At 41.0% G+C, this 19,372-nt stretch overlaps 1 protein-coding gene across 4 annotated transcripts; it reads right to left on the bottom strand.

Moving 5' to 3' along the window:
• Positions 1 to 1,589: 1,589 nt before the first annotated feature.
• Positions 1,590 to 12,616, bottom strand: MACIR (macrophage immunometabolism regulator). 4 transcript variants are annotated; one of them, XM_050328456.1, is made up of 2 exons: positions 12,587 to 12,616; positions 1,590 to 3,928 (listed from the first exon to the last, which is right to left on the bottom strand). In XM_050328456.1, exon 2 carries the CDS (start codon positions 3,905 to 3,907, stop codon positions 3,284 to 3,286), a length of 624 nt encoding a protein of 207 aa, XP_050184413.1. In that variant the 5' UTR covers positions 3,908 to 3,928; positions 12,587 to 12,616; the 3' UTR covers positions 1,590 to 3,283. The 4 variants fall into 4 exon arrangements, with proteins under 4 accessions (XP_050184413.1, XP_050184411.1, XP_050184410.1 ...); XM_050328454.1 differs by lacking the exon at positions 12,587 to 12,616 and adding an exon at positions 12,388 to 12,502; XM_050328453.1 differs by lacking the exon at positions 12,587 to 12,616 and adding an exon at positions 11,737 to 11,930.
• Between the last annotated feature and the right edge of the window lie 6,756 nt (positions 12,617 to 19,372).

Here is a 19,372-nt window from a genome sequence, read left to right as displayed (position 1 = left end):
TGCAGCAACCAGGAACAACCTCTGAGGGAGCAGCAACACTAAGAATGATTCTTCTGCTGAAATAGTTGTTGGTTGATAGAATTCATCATGATGTGATACATGGAAAAAAGGCAGAAAACCCACTCAATAATGATTCCTGAGACACGAGAGAGACTCTCATCTTATTTTCTTTTTTTTTTTAACAAGCCTGTGATGCTTTGTAGGTCAGTTACCAGCATCTTGTAACAACCTACACTCTTCCAAGTTGCACATGTACTTAAGAGCTAGAAGAAAACATCTAAAAAGCCCTTAAAGCTCATCTAAGCTCTGTATTTAGGTATCACATATTAAACAATGATACCTAGCTTTTACAAGATCAGAAGCAAGTACTGCAGACCACTACAGATCCCCCGTGTTTCTTCCAAGAAGGAAAGTTTTCCATATTCTGTACACCTGAAGATAGTTTGACCTTCCCAGAGTGCTCTAGTGCTGTAATAAAGAAAAAGAATTTCACTAGCAAAATACCTAGGGAAGCCCCCCTCCATGTAATCTGTCTGAAGGTTTTCAAGGACTTGGAAAGTTCACATTAACCTCTGGTTAAAAAAATGTACTATGATACAGGAAAATAAGAAATTATTAAGTGTGTTCTTCTGAGGGTCTGTCTAACAGACACTTTTGTGCCACTCTTACAATGTTCAGTGTAATCACACATCATGGAAACTGATGTCCCAATTAACAGATCAAATCACAGAAAACTATTCATGCAGGAAGTTAGTGTCCCCAAAGAAACATCAATAAACTTGTACTTGCCAAATGCTCAGACAACAGGCAAAGAAATATGCTCTTTTACTGATGGTTGCCAAGCTTGACATTGTCTTCAAAGGTACTAACATCGTAATAACTCTACATTTTTCAGTCTTGGATCAGCATTTTTCTTACATAAGTTTATAACAACTTGCATTTCTGTAATGTAGCTCCACTGTAAGTCTTCTCCAAAGCATTTTTTCTAGTTTTTACTGCCCATATTCTCACTGAAAATGATTTTTTCTAGTTTCTTTTTAGCACACCTTAAGGAGAAGTTAAAAACTGACTTCACCCAGACCACGCTATAAAACATTTAAAAATTGATTATGTTGGGTAATTGCTTCTGATTCTTTGGTACCTTTGAAAGTTAGAAAAAAACAATTAAGTTATTCACTAACAATTCTCTGCTTAGCCTCTATTATAGTAACTATCAGTAGCATTTCCCACATTACAAGAGCTGCAAGTGTGTATGAGTTAAGCAAACGTAACCATGTCTGAGCACATTCATTAGCAAATCACCAAAACAGATAAAATACTAACACATTTTTTACATTTGAACTCAGCCAGAAAGCCATTAACCTCTGCCTTGGTGTAGCCATACAACTACAGCACTGGACATCAGAAACGAGCACAAAATACTAGTAAATGCATGGCACATTTTTTGAAACAAAGTAACAAACCTAAGCATCTATTTCACAGAAGTTCAGGATCCCTCCTTTCAAGTTGTTTTTAAATGTTCCTTGGTCTAAAGTTGCATTTTTTCAATGTCCTCTTTCTCCCATACAGCAAAAGACTCCACAACAATAGCTGTTTATACCACCCTTTTTATTTTTCAGCCAGAAATACATTTTCATTGGGTGTTTCAATAACCAGTGGTGTTTATTCCTTAAACAAATCCCCATCTCTTTGGCATCTGACCATACTCTCTTTTTCAAACTAAAGACTATATAGGAAGACTTTACTTTCAATGTATTGTTCAATACATTAAGTTTACACAGGTATAGTTAACTTTCAAAAATACACACTGTTTTTTTATAACGTTTCTAACAAACCTAAACAAAAGATAACCCAACCACAAAATGCTCACTACTGGGCTGCCTTCATTTAAAACTGTGGAGTGAGTGACAGAATTAGAACTTTTCATTTTCCATAGCACATGCACTAACTAGTGCTTTCTATCCATTCTGAGTGATAAGCAAACAAACAAAACAAATCTTAATTCTATCAGAAACAACTGATCAAATAATTTACATTTAAAACCAGCATGACATTACTTTTAACTTCTGCAAAGGTCATCAGCCAAAATCAAGTTGCACACTCCTTCAGTAACAGAATGCATCTAAAAAAAAAAGTATGAAAACTATTTTTTGTTTTTAAACTTTAAGTTATTAAAATGTTTCAAACACACCTAGGAATACAGCTGTCAAAACCTGCGTTTGATGTCATGTTTGGATAAAAATTCATTAAGTAACAAAGGTAAGCCAGTGTATTCAACCTACTCTGTTGAATAATCCAGGATCATCTCTTCAATGCAGATATAGATATACTTCACTTGTACCCTTTCAAATAAAATCAGCCCTCCAGATCTCAAGTGTTCAGTGCTTCAAGTCAACAGAATTTCCAAATCTACGCTGATGTTATTTGACACCTTCTGCTACTACACATGGTACAGAAATCATAAATTAAACTCAAAAACATTACTGACATACCAGTGCAGACATTCAAATTTGTCTCTCAAGACAATGTAAAAAATAAAATCAACAAAAACAATAAAATCTTCACTCCTCAAAAGATTTGCTTTAAAAAACCCACATACTTATTCTGAACATGTTTTATAGGAAAGGCAAAGCAATTGCTTCCATGCAGAAATTGAAAAAATAATTTAATAGGATTCAAGTAGCAAAGGTTTGCTTTATAAGCAAATCTCACCCTCATCACTAGCACAAGTACAGTATAAAATTGTTTGAACTGGATTGTTTAAATAGAAAGTGATTTATTCAGTCACTTTCCATGCTGTCAAAACCCATTCATTTTCCTATTGAATACAGAAACAAAAAGTAAAACCAAAGAACCTTCTAAACTTGAGTACTTATCCAAGGGCAGTTTCTAACATCAAGCCAAAATTAGCAACAACCAAGCAGACATCACCAATTTTTCAGTGTTAGATTACCGTAAACAGTAGATCTAGCTGTACAAAAAAAAACCACCCCAAACTCAAAAATCAAAGGCTTTTTTTTTTTTTTTTTAAAATGAGTCCAAAGAAATATCCACTGATCGCAGTCAAATTTGCATCAGAAGCTGCTTGCTCAGAGAAGATTTCTCCCTCTGAGTATTTTTAACACATTGCATTGCCAAGACTCTATTCAAATAAATTACTTTCTGGTAACATTTAGCTGATACAACCACCTACAATGTGGACAGTCATGTACACAGTACAATAGTGGATTTTTGCAGCAACAGAGAAAGGATCAGAAATCATTTCTAAGTTCAAGATGACAGCTCATGTGCTATTCCTTGCAAACATACGGTCCCCTCTAAGGGTGAGGTGTTGGAGCTGGTATTGTAGCACTTCTGTGTCAGCAGGTTCTTTAATGCTCATTTTGTCTAAATTGAGGTAGTCCAGGGATTTTGAATGAGCCCTTTTACCTTTCAAAAGGCAGAGAGGCAGGGGACCATGAAGTGCCTTGTAAGGTTCATATGGTAAAGCTTTATTGCATTTATCCCCTGAGCTGGGCATCCGCCTCCTCCTCCTCCCATTTACTGCTGGGATCTCATATGGCTGGTAGTACCTACTTCTCGTTTTGTACAAACGGGAGGAGCGCATGAGTCCTGGATCCAGCTGCTTGGAGCGCAAGTTCGGCCCAGATTCTCCTTTGTTCTCTTCAGCTCCTGTACATTTCTGGGCTAATTTTAGCAGCTCCTCTCCAGTTGTGAAGCCCACCAGGTAGTTAGAATCCATGTGGAGAATCTGGTATCCCGCAACTGTCCGCCGCATGGGCGAGCAGGGGGTACTGGAACAGCGGGGCTTTTCAGCTTCCATCCTGCCTGCAGAGCCCACCTCTGCAAGAGGCACAGGGAGGGTGGACAGGGCAGTTCTGGACTCTCCATTTATGTCAACTTCCATTTTAAACACAAGACTATCCTCCTAAAAATAAAACAGAGCTTGGTCAGAAAATAGAGCCTTTATGAAACACAGGGAGCTGAGAGAGGATCGCAGAAATGGGATTTTGTATCATCCAGATCAGTACTTCTCTGTTCAGCCTTGACTTAGGCTCTCCAGGGTGTCATATTAATAGAAATATCACCAACATCTGCCTTTTAAGATTGTCTTGTGTGGGTTTTTTAATAAAAGATACCATAAATACACTTAGATTCTTAACCACTAAAAACATAATTGAACAGTATTGTACACAAAAAAAGAAAAAAGAAAAAGCATTTTTCAAGTCCATTTTTTCAACTTTTTAGTTCATTTGATTCCTTACAGTGACTCACCTCTGTGGGCATCTACAAGCATCAGCACATCCACAGCAACTTCTGCCATATTTACAGTGTATTTTTTCTACTGGCAATAATCTCATTAACCAATGTTTTCAAAAAATGTGTCTGACAGCTGCCGCCTCATTCAGGCATGACCTGATCTATTGAGTGTACTGCACTGCTTCCATCTGCCAGATGTGAAGACAACTTGCTTTAGATTCAGAGAACAGCATCATGGCTGTTCAACATCTGTCTGTACAGGTCATCAGCAATCCTCCCCCACCCCAAGAAAACCCACATATCATCTCATTCACAATCAACCAAACACACACTTTTATTCTAATGAGATTCCAATGTATTTCTAACAAAGCATACTCTGTTTAGTAAATACAGGATTAGATTCTTATAAGTGTCCTAAGAATAATCAGTATTTGTTTTTCTTATTTCTTTTGCAAACAGTCTATTTTGCCCTGACCTTTCTTCCCTTACAATTATTCTAAATACTTTGTTTGGTGCCTTTATAGATTCAAGTGCTCACCACAAGCCATTACCACCTCTAACATGGAAAGATGTGGTCACTATCACAGCAAGTATACACCAGTACACTCCAGAACACAGGAAAGCCTTCTTTTTACTTCTTCATTTTCAGCATCATCTAAACCATCTCAGTGACACAGCTACTTCACAAAACAGAAAGGTCACGTTTTTTTCCAAATCCATGCTTTCTTCATTGTCAGCCTCACCTTTTCCCTGAACAGAATCTAGTGGTTCTCTAGTCAGTACAGTTCAAAAGCTCAATAATGCTTCACAAATGAAACTGATTTAAAACTTGCTATTAACTATTTTTAAACTGCTACTTGCTGCCCTTCTGAGGCTTAGGAGGTCACAGGCCAAGTAGCAAAAAGGCAACAAAAAAGGAAATACTTTTCTTCTGCAATTAGATGTAAATATCACTTAGCAAAAGAAAATATTCTAGCCCTATGAAAAATTTGTTTCTGTTCAGGGCATGGGAAGCAGCAGTTTCAAGTAATGTTCTCACCTCTGCTTCCCTGCTTAGTCTCATATCAACCTGCTGGTCCCTATGCTAATAAAATAGGAGCAAACAAAATCTCCAGAGTTCTGCTGAAGAGGATTTTATTTGCCATTAACAAACTTCTATTATGAAGAGATTGTTAGTAATGTTCCTTCAGTCTTAAGTGTTCTTTTCATTCTCACAGTTGTGGTCTGCTTAGGATTCTTCATTACCAGTTTTATGTAGCATAACTTTGACAGATACACTTCATCAGTGAGCTTTTAAGCATTTGGGGGTTGGACTAGATGATCTTCAGAGTTCCCTTCCAACTGTAACAACTGTGATTCTGTGAATCAAACAATACAGCTAATACAGCAAAAGCTAAATAAAAAATTAAAATACCAAACACTGAAATTTCTCACGGAAAAAAGTCTACATTAAACTCAATAATGTTGCCAATTAAACTTAACTGAATTAAATGTATATTTATGGAGTCAATAAACACTTTCAGAATAGGAGAAGCAGTTGTTGTTTCCTACTTTAGCACCATACCAAGCAATGAGACAACAAATTTGATGAGGTTTCAGCCACTGAGTCAAAGATATTAATGGTAATTTCTTAAGTAGAAATGAACCAGCAGCAACCATAATTACTGGAGGCATAGCAGAAAAATTTCTCATTAAAACTTTCAGCTATCCTGTGGTTTTAGCCAAGAAACCCTAAGTATCTGTTCTTGTTCGTTTAATTCCCAATTTTTACCCTGCAGTTTAGAAATCTTTCCAGGAACCTTCCAGAAAGACTAAACATGTTCTGTTAAAAGAAACTGAAATTATGCTACAAAACAGTATAAATAAAATAGTCATACAGCAATGTTAAAAATTAATCATATTATCTAGTCACACATAAACAGGAAAACCAACAAAAAAACCCCAAACAAACAAACAAACAAAACCCACAAAAACCCAAAACCAAAACAAAAAACACCCTCCCGCCCCCACCACCAAAAAAAACCAAACCCAAAAAACCTGAACAATCACCTGCAACAGCAATAAGTACCCTAAAGAAAGGGAAGGAGGAAGAAATGTATTTGTGCACTTTTTAAATTAAAAAAGCCTTGAGAACCTGAAAGCAACATGAAGGAACTTCTCAGAAAACACCTTTCAAAATGTATTTACTTCTGCTTGAAACATGGTGGGGGGGGGATGCTGGTAACAGAAAACAACTTGGAAAGGTAACCAAGGAGGAGAGGAAGGAGTCAGCAGCCCACTGCCCAACAATTACCCCTCACTGGCCAAACCCAGTACAAACCAAACTCAGAGTAGAGAAGCCTTCGAGTGAGAAAGCTCCAGCCTGTTCTTCAGCCTGAAACTGCAGAACTCTGTTTCTGTGCTCCAATTAGAAGAACAGCCCTAAACCCAAGAAATCTGTCAGACACTCGAAAGCAACAGTAACACCAGAAGCTGGAGCCATAGACATCAAAAGCTCCAGGGGACAGCACTACTAGCTGGTGACAGCCCCACCAGCAGAGGTCCAAAACTCAGCATATATGTACTTGGCTGTTCTTTCCCAAGACTTTTAAATGTGAGTTACTCAAGCTGCCATATGGCTTCAACGTGCTTTGTATCCTTATCAGGTAAAAATCCATTTCTACACTTATAAAGTATTTGATGACTCCTCTTATGCTCACTGGTGTTCAATAATGTAAACTCATCAGTAAATCTCAGCAGCAACTATAATACTGGAAAAACCAGTACTTCAGTTTGAAAAGATTATTTCTTCAGATCACAGCTGGTTTATCTTCTTGTTTGTCAAAGAGAATGATAACAGAGTGATGCCAATTCAAGGCACTTCGTAATTAAAGATTTATTACTGAATCAAAGCAAGGAGAGGAGGAACAAGATGGCATATCCTCTCCTCTGCTGCTCCTCCACATATTTGAAAAAACAGGGAAATTAACTAAAAATAACAGTTACCAAAAGGATTCACTTGACCAATATACACCAGCAGTGTTTCCAGAATACAATTCACTCCAATAAAATTTTACAAGATTTTATCAATTCTCTTTGTAATATAAAGCAAGCTCTGCATAAAAATTAATCTGGCCCAATCTGGCTAAATAAGGAGAACACTGTCTAAAACACAGAACCGAGAAACAGTAAAGAGAAATCCTAGGTCAAGTACTATAAATCATTGTATGACCTCAAAGAATACATGAATATGTTTGGAATAGCTCTTTGAGGGTAAAACTCTCAAAATCGCCACATTTTGCAAATATAAATGCTTTCTGACTATTGAAACTTTCACAAAGGTGTCAGATACCACTCTCACAGCATGCGACAAACGAAAACAGGCATGTATGACACATTAATGCCTGACATCGCACCATGCTTTAATATATGCATTGTAAATCATTTGTGTTGAAATGCATTCTCACCATGTGCCTCACTGCACCCAATAACATCTTTTGTTCCGGTTATTTTTTCTGTCACATTTATTACTCACTGTCTTTCTGAGGAGAGAAATGTGACTTAAAAATATAAACTTTTTACTCAGAATTTAAAGACAAAGAAAGATGAAGAGGTATTTCCCTTGACACTCCCAGGCTTTGTAAAAACTCTGCATTATTTTGAAACTACCAGCATCAACTGCCCTCAACAAAAAAAACTGGTTCTCTGTAACTTGGCATTTCTTGTTACTTATCTTCTCAGCTAGAATTTGAACTGATTTAAGAAGATGTCCTTTTTTTGGTTTAAATAAGCACTGAATTTCCATCCACCCAGCAAGTAGATTTTACTTTTTCTTAAGAACCAATCTTTTATTTCCCCCTATTGTTGCCTGTAGGCAACAATATTTGTTAAGAACCACTGAGATCTATCTCATTGATAAAATGGCTGTAAACTGCAACATGCATATAGCAGAATGGAGATGGCAACAGACTCAGTGATACCAACTCCATAAAAGAGTCAAACATATTGAATAGAGATATAAGGCCAGTTGTGACTTTCCCTTCTCTGTGCTCCTATTACTTAATATATACAATGCACTTAAAAGATACATTTGCCTATCAAGCATCAGGAGTAAGTGAAGTCACCCATCATGCGTGAAGAACATGTGAAGTCAGTCACACACTTTTAATTATTTCAATTGTCTCTGTTTGTGAGGGGCAAAAAATAAGGCATACATCTTACCCCTAGCAGTCTGAAAAGAAAAAAAATCACCTACATGCAGTATGTGCTCTTGGAAATCCCTTATTCTCTCTCACTGAAACATCTGGAGTTACATATTTGTACAGCAAAAATTTCTAAAAATAATTATTTCCAACCTGTAACTAAAAGAGCTGAAGTATCTGGCTGAAATGGAAAAAAATAGTCAAGCTAAAAGGAGCTACATAAGAGTATCCACAAAGGGGCCACATTTACTTATCTAAAGCTGGGGCATCCAGGCTACGGACCTTGAGATGTGTCAGCTTCCAGGCTCTTCCAGGGCAAGTTGGGATACTGTTGCCCACACTGCCAGAGAAGAATATTTGTTTTAGTCATCCTCTTTACCTTCTGCTGAAGGGATTTAGACTATGCTGCTTCACCGCGCTTTGTTTTACAGACTGATACCATGTTTAAGTTAAAAAAAAAAAAAATCACAGAGAACAAGCATGAAAGGGATCAATAAAATACACACATTCTTCAACAGCTCTGTCTCTTAGAAGAAATTCCAAAGTACTCTAAGCTAAAGAGAACCGAGGTAATATTAAATTGTTGCACCACACAAGACAACATTCAAATGGAGTAAGAACTAAGTTTAGAACAGATTTACTTCCTCAAAATCACATGCAAGAAAATTAAAATATGCATAAGGCATACGTTATAATCCTACAGGCCTTAAGAAAACAGATGAATGGATATTACTGAATTAATAAAGCCAGTGCACTAACTACAGAATGTGATGTAAAACAAAAGCCCACAAAACAACCAGTAAAGTGGGATGGGGGGATAGGGGAGTGTTGGGGGGGCCGTTTCTTGTCAACAGGTAAAGTATTAAGCCATTCAGCTCGCCAGTATACTAGACAATAAATACCGCATGATTTACACAGAACTAGGAATTATATTTTCAAAAAGATTACATGAATTTCTAACAATTTGTTCCTGCTGCAAGAACTATTTAACCAGTTTGTTAATTCTTGTTATTAATGTAGCTTTAAACAGAAAACAACTATGATCCAGGAAACTACCTTTTAAGATTAAACAGGATCACAAGTGCATTACTGAGGTGCTACAATTAGCAAATCCAGTGACTAGCTCAGACCAGACCAGCATGGCAGAGCATACAATTTACACAAAAGAGAGACAGATGGAATGTCAAGAGTCTGACCGGTCTAATGAATTTTGTATGAGCAGACTTAGCAAGCAGGAAAAGTAAAAGCAAATGGTGGGAAAGAAGGCCACTTAACTCTAGCATCCCTTTGCCAAGCAATACTAGATGGAAGTGTTTAACAGAGGATAACTTCTCTGAAATATTTGGCTTTCATATGAACAGTGGGACTTCCTTGCTAGATGGAATCAGAGATGAACATTCATTCTGTCAGTAAAATGATGCTCCTGGCCAGCATAAAGGTGGTTGTTTTTGTTACTCATCAAAAGATGAGACAGTGAGATACATGTAAAGATGCTGATGCATATTGTACAACATAGTTTTTATTCTTTAGCTAGTAAGTTTTCCTTGTAATTGCATTTCTATTTATCTATTTTTATCTTCATTTTTTCATCAACCAATATCTAAGTTTCATTTTGGAAGTTCTCTCCAGTCTCAGATTAGCCCACTTGGAAAAAAAAAAACCAAACAACCTGACTTGTCAACTAAAAACTAAACTGCCTTTCAAAAACAATAGATAGGAAACAAAGTCAACAAAACAAAGTATTTAAAGTATTGCAGATTTCACTGCATAAATACTTATTTTTGTCTTTGAAAACCAAAATGCTAATGGGACTAAAGGTCTGCATTGGTTTTGTGTCAGATAAGAAATTCATGTTTGGTTTTGTTCTCTATTGTCAGGTCTCAAAATACAGTTCTGTGACGTTATTTTGAAACTACCAATGTAAACAACTATACTCAGTCCTTTGAGACTCAGAACAGTTATTCAAATAAATACACTTTAAAAATAAGACCTACTCAAAGATATCAAGAAAAACACGTATAATCAATGCAATTTAGTTATCTGAGTTTTATGTTTTAACAGAAGCACTTTAAACTGCTACTTCTTTGTCTTACTTGATACAATCTGCAGCAGATATTTAGATATTTGTTGGGAGGGTGCATCACTCACTTATACCATCACACTGCTAAAGGTCACTTACTCCGGCTCAGGAGAGTTACATATACAAAGGCCTTAAAGTTGTCTGCCTACTCGTCAAATGCTCCTTCCCTCACCAAAATGCTACTTAAGAACAAGTATTTAAGTCATGCAAGTATGGAATAATAATTATTAAAAGTCCAACAGCACAAGAAGGCACAGTAAATTTCTATTAAACTTACAACTAGTGTGAAGAGAAATCTTTGTCCCAGAATACTGAGTTCATCTGACTTTGCCACAACAAGGTGTATTTGCATGTGATTATGGATGCCTGGTGGCCAGGCCAGCAGCATAAGGCTGGTCAAAGAAGAGATTATAGAGAAAGCCACGCTGTAATGTCAGTGCTGTTATGCAAGAGCTTAATTTCAGCGATTGAACTGCCACTGCCTCATTTCCCTCCACGGCCACTGCGAGAACCACCCTCCTCCATCTTCATTATTCTAACAAAGGCTCTCCCTCAAGGGGGAGAAAAAATAAAATTGAGCAAGCATACCACGTCAGACAGAATATGGTTCAAAATACACCAACAGCAGGAGGGTGGTGGTGGGTGGAGCAGCTTTCTGCCATCAATTCATTTCTGCAGGCAGCTATGCCAGCACATATGTATGAGTGTGCATGACACACTGGCCCACTCTGGAGAACACTCTGACAAAAACACGTTCATGGGAAACATCTGCTAAAGTACATAATTTCCTTTTTTCCTAATAATAGCTACATACACACACTGATGCCAGATAAACCCCTATGTAAAATAGCATATAAATATCATACATAGACAATTAAGACCTGCTGTAGACTACTCAAACAGCACCTCAACTGTACAGAGACACTCCCCTAATATCTTAATATGCAGAGACAGCAATGGCAAAACATGCCTGCTAACAAACCAAAGCAGCTGAGCAAGTTCCATACTCAGTAAAACAACTCTTTAATGCACCTGAGAGCGCACAAGGGCAATCAGTGAGCATCACAGGTAGCACAATGAACATCTAAACACAACTCCCAGCCTCTCTTTACTCTTCAGTAAGCAAGACCTCCTGCAAAGAAATACAGTTACCCATAGAAGCTGGGCACTAGTACATTTTGTTACTAGTGAGGTCATATTCAATCTATCACTTGCCTGAGCACGGGGACTGCCCGTGGCGATAAGCTGCAATTGAAAAGATGTATAAATGGTTATGTATACTAAATACATATGTATAAATACATATATAGATATATATAAATACACACACTAACACTATATACAGGTGCTAATAGGTGAATTCTGGAGCTTCCCCATCGCTAACACCGCTACCCCCGGCTGGCACAGAACGCGCTCTGGAGTGGCCTCCCCGGTAGGCTCCAGGCCCTGCACACACGGCACTCCCCGGGCTCCCCTGCACACACACGAGGGCCGGGACCACCGCCCCGGTGTCCTCCCGGACCTGCCCTGCTCCTCCTGCCCTGCTCCTCCAGCCGGCCCAGCCCCGCCGCCCCTGGGGCCGCGATCTCCGGCTCTGTCCCGGCGGCTCTGCCCCGGCCCCGCCGCCCGTGGCGGCCCCGCCGCGGCTCTGAGGACGCAGAGGCGCCAAGGCCGCCGCCCGTGGGAGGCCCGGGCCGCGCCGAGCGGCTCCACCGGATCGGGGGCGGCATCCCCGCGGTTCCCGGTGGGCCCACCTCGCACCGCGCCTGCCCTGCGGCCCTTCCCTGGGCCCGGGCCCAGCCGCCGACCCCGCTCCAGGAGCCGCGGGCAGGGCCCGGGACTCCATCCCCGCCCGCCCGGTCCTACCTGCGGCCGGCGCACGGGGCGGGGGCCCGGGCAGAGCAGCGGCCGGGGCGGTGAGCGGGGATTCCGCTTCCCCCGGGCCCGCCCGGCGCGGGCTGAGGGCGGAGCGCGGCGGCGGCTCCGCGGCGTGTCCCGGCCGCTCCGCCCGCCCTTCCCCGCCCTCCCCGACCGCAGCCTGCTCCTGCTGCCGCTGCCATCCCACCTGCTCTGATACTCCCTCACAAGCTTTAGTCGCTCATGCCATTTCTCTTCGTACACGACTGTGAGGATGGATCGAGTAACCATCTCTCCAGTAACCATCTCTTGCTGACTCGCTCGTCCCTGAAATACCGCCCGTCTCCACCGATAACCCCTGTGGTATGTCATGCACACAAAGTTTGGACACGGCGTATATGTGATTGGTAATATGACTAATTGGATGTTGCCCATGCAAAGGCCATGCTCTGTCCTCCCTCTGATCCCAGTGGTCCTGGCAAGAAGTTTGCAGATCATTTGGTCTTCAACTACAGAGAAGGGTGCTGGCAATCTGTGTGTACCCAGACTATCCGATCATTGTGCACCCAGATGCTCCTGCTCCTGGAATTTGCGTTTGTTGGAGATTCTTACCTAGGACAGACAATGGAGACATAAAGAACAAGGTATTTGCACAGAATTTTAATTAATGGCTCTGCAAACCCTTAAGAGTCATTGGGTTTGTGAGTTCACAAAAGTATTCTAAGAACTAAATTAGTACAGTACAGAACAGTATTAAATCAGAACAGAACATGGAGAACATATCTGGTCAAGCAGCAGTGTAAGAACCCACACTAAGATTAGCTCGGTTGGAGCATGGTGCTAATAATTCCAGGTTTATGTGTTTGATCCATGTACAGGCCATTCACTTATGAGTCAGACTTGATGATCCTTGTGGATCCTTTCCAACTCAGAATATTCTCTGAAAATGAAGCTGGAGTGTAATTCACAGGCATTATGGTGCTCTGTGTTGCTTATAGTACACAAACTCCTTGTTCATGTTGACATCTGCAGTACCAGCCTGAGCCAGAAATCCCACCTATGTTGTTTTGTGGTATAAACGAGATTCTAAAATCTTACGAATCAGTATATCCCAACTTTCCCCCCAAAGAATTTCCCCTTCTTGCTGTCCATGAGTTGTCAGTCAGGTTCACAGATGAAGTTCCAAGGAGGAGAGGGCAGGCAGAAGTGGTCATTGACTTCAGGAGGCAACAAATGTTTGGGGGTGATCATAATATTTTCTGGCTGTGTTTAAAAGAAAGAATGCTTTACAGACTAGCAGTCCTGTGTGTCCTCCCCCGCTCCAATCAGATATATTATTTTGTAATTAATTGTAATATTTAATAACATTCATTACATTGATAGAATTAACATGATGTAAACTCTTAAATTTATAGATATCAAAAGTAAAGCAGATCCTGAAAACCTCTCCTAAGGATAGTTTTCACATTCCACACCAAATATTTGAAAATAAAACCTACAGCTTCCTAAATCCCGATCATTTTCAAAGTTCTGGATTTTCCATGCAGCCAGGAATGTCATAAAGATTTTCTCAAGACTGACTACTGTATTTCAATCCTTTTTTTACAATATTTTTTTCAAATCATTCAAGATTTTGTATGAAGAACAGAGATATTTTGAAGAGCTTGGGCTTTGTTTTCCCACCTAAGATCTGAACACTTGTTAGTGCCACTGCAACAGTGGCACAGCAAAACAGACCATTACAGACCATTTTCTCTGTATGGTCACCCTGGCCAGAACATGAACTACCTACATCTCACAGTGGCTATGCTCATCAGTACTTTTCCAGATTAATGAGAGTCAATTGGAATGACATTACAATGCCATTTAGAAAAGTAAACATAATATTAAAGGTAAAACACATACAAAAAAGGGCTCAATTTTTATTATTCTCTGCAAGTTCTTCCTTATTTATTATTCTAATAGAGCTTTTTATCAAAAGGCTTTTTTTTCCTTGCTATTCCTGTATTCCAGGTTTGTACATTGGAAACTGCTATGGTGTTTTGAGCATTAGTGAAGTTATTAAATCACAAGGGCTGAAAGCTGAGTAATTTAGAGAATATTTACTCAGTGACTTTCTTTGATTCTCTGCACATGGATTTTATTCCAAAGACTAATGAGTCAAACATTTTTTATTAAATATTCACTTACCCATATGAAGAATTGTAGCCATTATTTTGAAAATCTGAATTTTGCTGGAAATCCATAACCATGTTCAGAATAAAATATAAGATACCTAATTGAGAGGGGACAGGCAAGAGAAAAACAGTTCTGAGCAGGGTATGGTTGAGGTGGTAGCATAACTTTCACACTGAAAAAAAATTGGAATATTTTTATGTTGAAAGAGAAATAAAGAAATATTATCTATTGCCATACAACTTAGCAACTTTTGCCATCCGAACTCAAAAGCTTAGTCATATCTTAAAAGTCTATGTGGCTAAGCTAAAAAAACCCCTACAGTGAAAATTTACTCAGAACCCAAGCAAAATGTCTTTGAGACAGTATTTAATAAAATCCCACCTTTATTTTTTATATAAAAAGTTAAAAAATAGTTTTAGTAAGTGTGAAAAGCAGTCCTTGATTTACTTTTGAGCCAAATTCACTTTTTTGCCTAATAAATCTGATTTCAATTGGAATAACATCTACTTAAGCAAGGCTGAATTTGTGTCCAGATGGACACAAGCACAGGAAAGATTTTGAAAAAGGAGGGAGTTTTAGAACTTCATGTGTTTAGCACAACTTCAGTTAGTACCAACTCTAATTTAGAGCATCTAGAAGCCATAACAGAATCATCAAACATGAAAAGACAGAATCTGTCCTACACTGAGATCTAAAACTTAGTGGGAAAGGGAAGTTTTGGACCATCTTTGACAAATTATGCATTTAATATGCACATGTATAGGAAGAGGCAACAGAAAGTACTTGCCAATGTTGCCATAGGTCTGTTACATGAACTAAGTAGGTTTATAAAAGTCAAAATACACATTATTAAAGATGCAAGAGAAGTGAAGACACATTCATGATCGGACCAGGGTGCTCACAGAGTTGGTGCAGTCTCCATCCTTCAAGGTTCTTGAGGCCAGAGTGGATTAAGTGACTTGGTGTCATAGTTCGTATTTTTAGCAAAGAATTTTTCTTTCCTTTCCTCCTGCCTGTGTGTGTGTTCTGTGATGGGCCATTTTAGTTGAACAAAAGAATCACCCGGAGCCCTTAACGATGGAGATTTGTCTCCTTGACAACGAAGGGGGGAGTTGGCTGGTGTGTGACTGGAAGGGGTGGAGGCTGGGGGAGGAGACTCTCTCTCGCACTGCCGGGGTGAGAGGCTGCTGCGGGCTGCAGACACTGCCGGGCTCCTTTGTTTCTTTTCCTGTCGGAGGGGAGTTTCTGGCGGCTGCTCTTGGCTCACCTCTGGCTGACTACAAGCTCTGCTTACAACGGACCCTAATCAGCTGAAGTTTGTGAGTTTTCTTCCATTGGGAGAACTTTCTGTTTTATTGCTGTTGTTCCCCTCTCCTCCTCCCGGTGGCAGCCAAGGATCCAACAGCGCCACCTGGTGACGGGCACTGACATTACAAGTTCAACTCCTTCAGTGATCCAACAGCGCCACCTGGTGACTACAATAGGACACTACAAGTTTTTTACACCTTCAGTGACCCAACAGCGCCACCTGGTGAATGGTACAGGACATTACAAATTTTGCATCTCCAGTGACCCGACGGCGCCCCTGCTGACTGTGGTTGGAACAGCACCAAAGGGTGCAAGAAATTGAACTATTTCTTTTTTTGCCGGTTTATCAGTTTTGTTCTTGAAGGGGATTATTGGTGGGTATAGGAGTATTACTTAGTTATTTTACTTGAGTTTTTTTTTCGTGTTCCTGTTAATACACACATACCTTTTAATAAAGGGCTGTTATTTTCCCTTTTCCATAATTTGTTTTCCTTCAATTGGAGCCTCTTAATTTTGGATTTATAATTGTTTGGAAAGAGAAGTTTGGGTCTTTTCCTCCTAATTCATCCTCAGCAAAAGACCCTTGTCTCATTTAAACTGGGACATCTTTGGCGCCCAACGTGGGGCCCGAGAGAGGAAAAAGTGGAAAAGGAATAACTGCCCTTGTGTGACTTGGATATGTGTTTGTGAACCTATAGGCACCATGAAGTCTAAGATCGTTGCTTTTCTGTGGTATATAATTATGCCGAAATCTATGTCCCACCTGTCGATGTTTTTCAGCTCAGACACTATGACCCTCATTGCAATAAGTATGTTTGAGATCTCGCACTGGTTTTATGACATAGTAAACTCAGTACCTGTTATTTTCCTTCGGGCTATGTTCTCAAGGATATATTACTGCTCTAACCTACACTGTCTCCTTTGGGGTTTTAAGGATAATGGCACCTATTCCTATGGAGAAACACAGGGGAGTATATTTGCCCAACCCTTCATACATTTTCCCTTTGGTTCCACTACAATAGCCTCTGAGAGATTTAAACTCTCTTTAGATGTAAGAGACATTTTACTTCTGGGGCTTCTCGTGCAAGGTGTCATATCTATTGCCACGGTGTCATATCTAATATTCGTAGTTAGACCCAGGATTTACCAGGACCAAAAGGTGCTCGGTATGGTGCAGCCCTCACAGGGTAAAGGAAAATGAAAGTGAGAGGTCTGATACAAGGGTGACTCCAGATAAGGCCAGTTCCAAGGAACCAAACAAGTCAATGGAGGTTGCCCCTATCCAAAAGAGGAAATATAAGACCAAATCAGTTCGCCCAGTAGATGATGATGGGGAGGCAGGACCTCACAGGTAGCCAACCCGGAGCCAGAAATCATCACTGAGTCCTTATCATATGACAACCTCCGAAATTACGGTCAGATGTCCTTCGCCACTCGAATGAGCCCATACTGACCTGGATGATTCGAGTCTGGGACTCCACGGGTGATACCATAAACCTTGATGGCGGTGAAGCAAGGTTCTTGAGGTCTATTGCCCAGGATGTGGGCATTGAAGGGGCATTTGTGAGAGAATCAAAACCCCTGTCTCTCTGGGCACGGCTGCTGGACGCTGTGAGAGAGAGGTTCGTTTACAGAGAGGCTTTGCAGGCAGACCATTTGGTGAAAAGCTGGAATACCATGGAGGAGGGGATCCGACGCCTGAGGGAAATGGCACTGTTGGAGATTCTGTTTGGAAGGGATATGCAAGCTAATCACGATCCTGACAAGGTTAGATTTACACCATACATGTGGTGGACCTTCATACGTATGGGGGCCATCTGCACACGCCAGTTACTTGACATCATTGGAGGCTGGGGAAAAGAGTAAGCCAGTGGCGGTTATAGCAAATAAACTTCGGATGTACGACAGTATGGTCCAAGGATCACTACAAGCCCGCGTTTCCTCTGTAGAGACTCTCGATCAATAACCTGACTAACATAGCTACAAAATTACAAGATCAACAGGAGAAAATCCTAGAAAAGATTGAGAGAAATAGCTCCCAGGTGGCACCAGTGAGAACCGGGCGCCCCCAGCTAGAGAGGGTAGACAGACCTCACGAACTGAGCTGTGGTATTTCCTATCTGGCCATGGAGAAGACATGAGGCAGTGGGACAGGAAACCTACCCATGTTTTGGCAGCCCGAGTACAAGAGCTGAAGGACCAGAGAAAAACAAAGTCCGTGAAAGTGAGTGCAGTGCCAGTATCCCGTGGGCAGGGATCTGACCCACTAGAAGGTACCTCCCGCCGGTATTTGCAGACGGAAAACTGTGACGAGCAGGATAGAGACCAGTATTAGAGGGGCCCTGCCTCTAGCCAGGTAGAGGCACGGGACAACCGTGTCTATTGGACGGTGTGGATCCGATGGCCTGGCACATCAGACCCACAAGAATATAAGGCTTTGGTTGACACTGGCGCTCAATGTACGTTAATGCCCTCAGGACATGTGGGACCAGAGGCTATTTCCATTTCTGGGGTAACAGGAGGGTCGCAGCAGTTGACCGTGCTGGAAGCTGAAGTGAGCTTGACCGGGAAGGAGTGGCAGAAACACCCCATTGTGACTGGTCCAGATGCCCCATGTATCCTGGGCATTGACTACCTTAGGAATGGGTATTTCAAAGACCCCAAGGGACATAGATGGGCTTTTGGAATAGCTGCTGTGGAGACAGAAGCTGCTAAGCAGTTGAATTCACTACCTGGCCTCTCAGAGAACCCTTCTGCTGTGGGACTGTTGAAGGTTGAGGAACAGCGAGTGCCAATTGCCACTACAATAGTGCAACCGTCGGCAGTACCGAACAAACCGAGACTCTGTGATTCCCATCCATAAGATGATCCGTGAGCTGGAGAGCCAAGGAGTGATCAGCAGGATCCACTCCCCTTCAACAGCCCCATCTGGCCTGTGCGTAAGTCCGACGGAGAATGGAGACTGACTGTGGACTATCGTGGCCTGAATGAAGCCACCCCGCCATTGAGTGCTGCAGTTCCAGACATGTTGGAGCTCCAGTACGAGCTGGAGTCTAAGGCAGCGAGGTGGTACGCCACTATCGACATTGCGAATGCATTCTTTCTCCATTCCCTTGGCAGCAGAGTGCAGGCCGCAGTTTGCTTTCACGTGAGGGGTGTGCAGTACACGTGGAACCGACTGCCCCAGGGGTGGAAACACAGTCCCACCATCTGCCACGGATTGATCCAGGCTACACTAGAGAAAGGTGAAGCCCCAGAACACCTGCAGTACATTGATGACATCATTGTATGGGGGACACAGCAGAAGAGGTCTCTGAGAAAGGAAAAAGATCATACAGATTCTCCTGGAAGCTGGGTTTGCCATTAAAAAGAGTAAAGTCAAGGGACCTGCCCGAGAGATCCAGTTCCTGGGGTAAAGTGGCAAAATGGACGTCGTCAAATCCCGACTGAAGTCATCGATAAAATCACAGCAATGGCCCCAACTAACTAGCAAGAAGGAAACACAAGC

This window comes from Myiozetetes cayanensis, unplaced genomic scaffold, assembly GCF_022539395.1.
Source record: "Myiozetetes cayanensis isolate MyiCay16 unplaced genomic scaffold, myiCay2020 scf4, whole genome shotgun sequence".
In the NCBI taxonomy this organism is placed as follows: domain Eukaryota; kingdom Metazoa; phylum Chordata; class Aves; order Passeriformes; family Tyrannidae; genus Myiozetetes; species Myiozetetes cayanensis.
The sequence above is the reverse complement of the archived record's forward strand: the minus strand, read 5'-3'. Positions and strand labels throughout refer to the sequence as shown.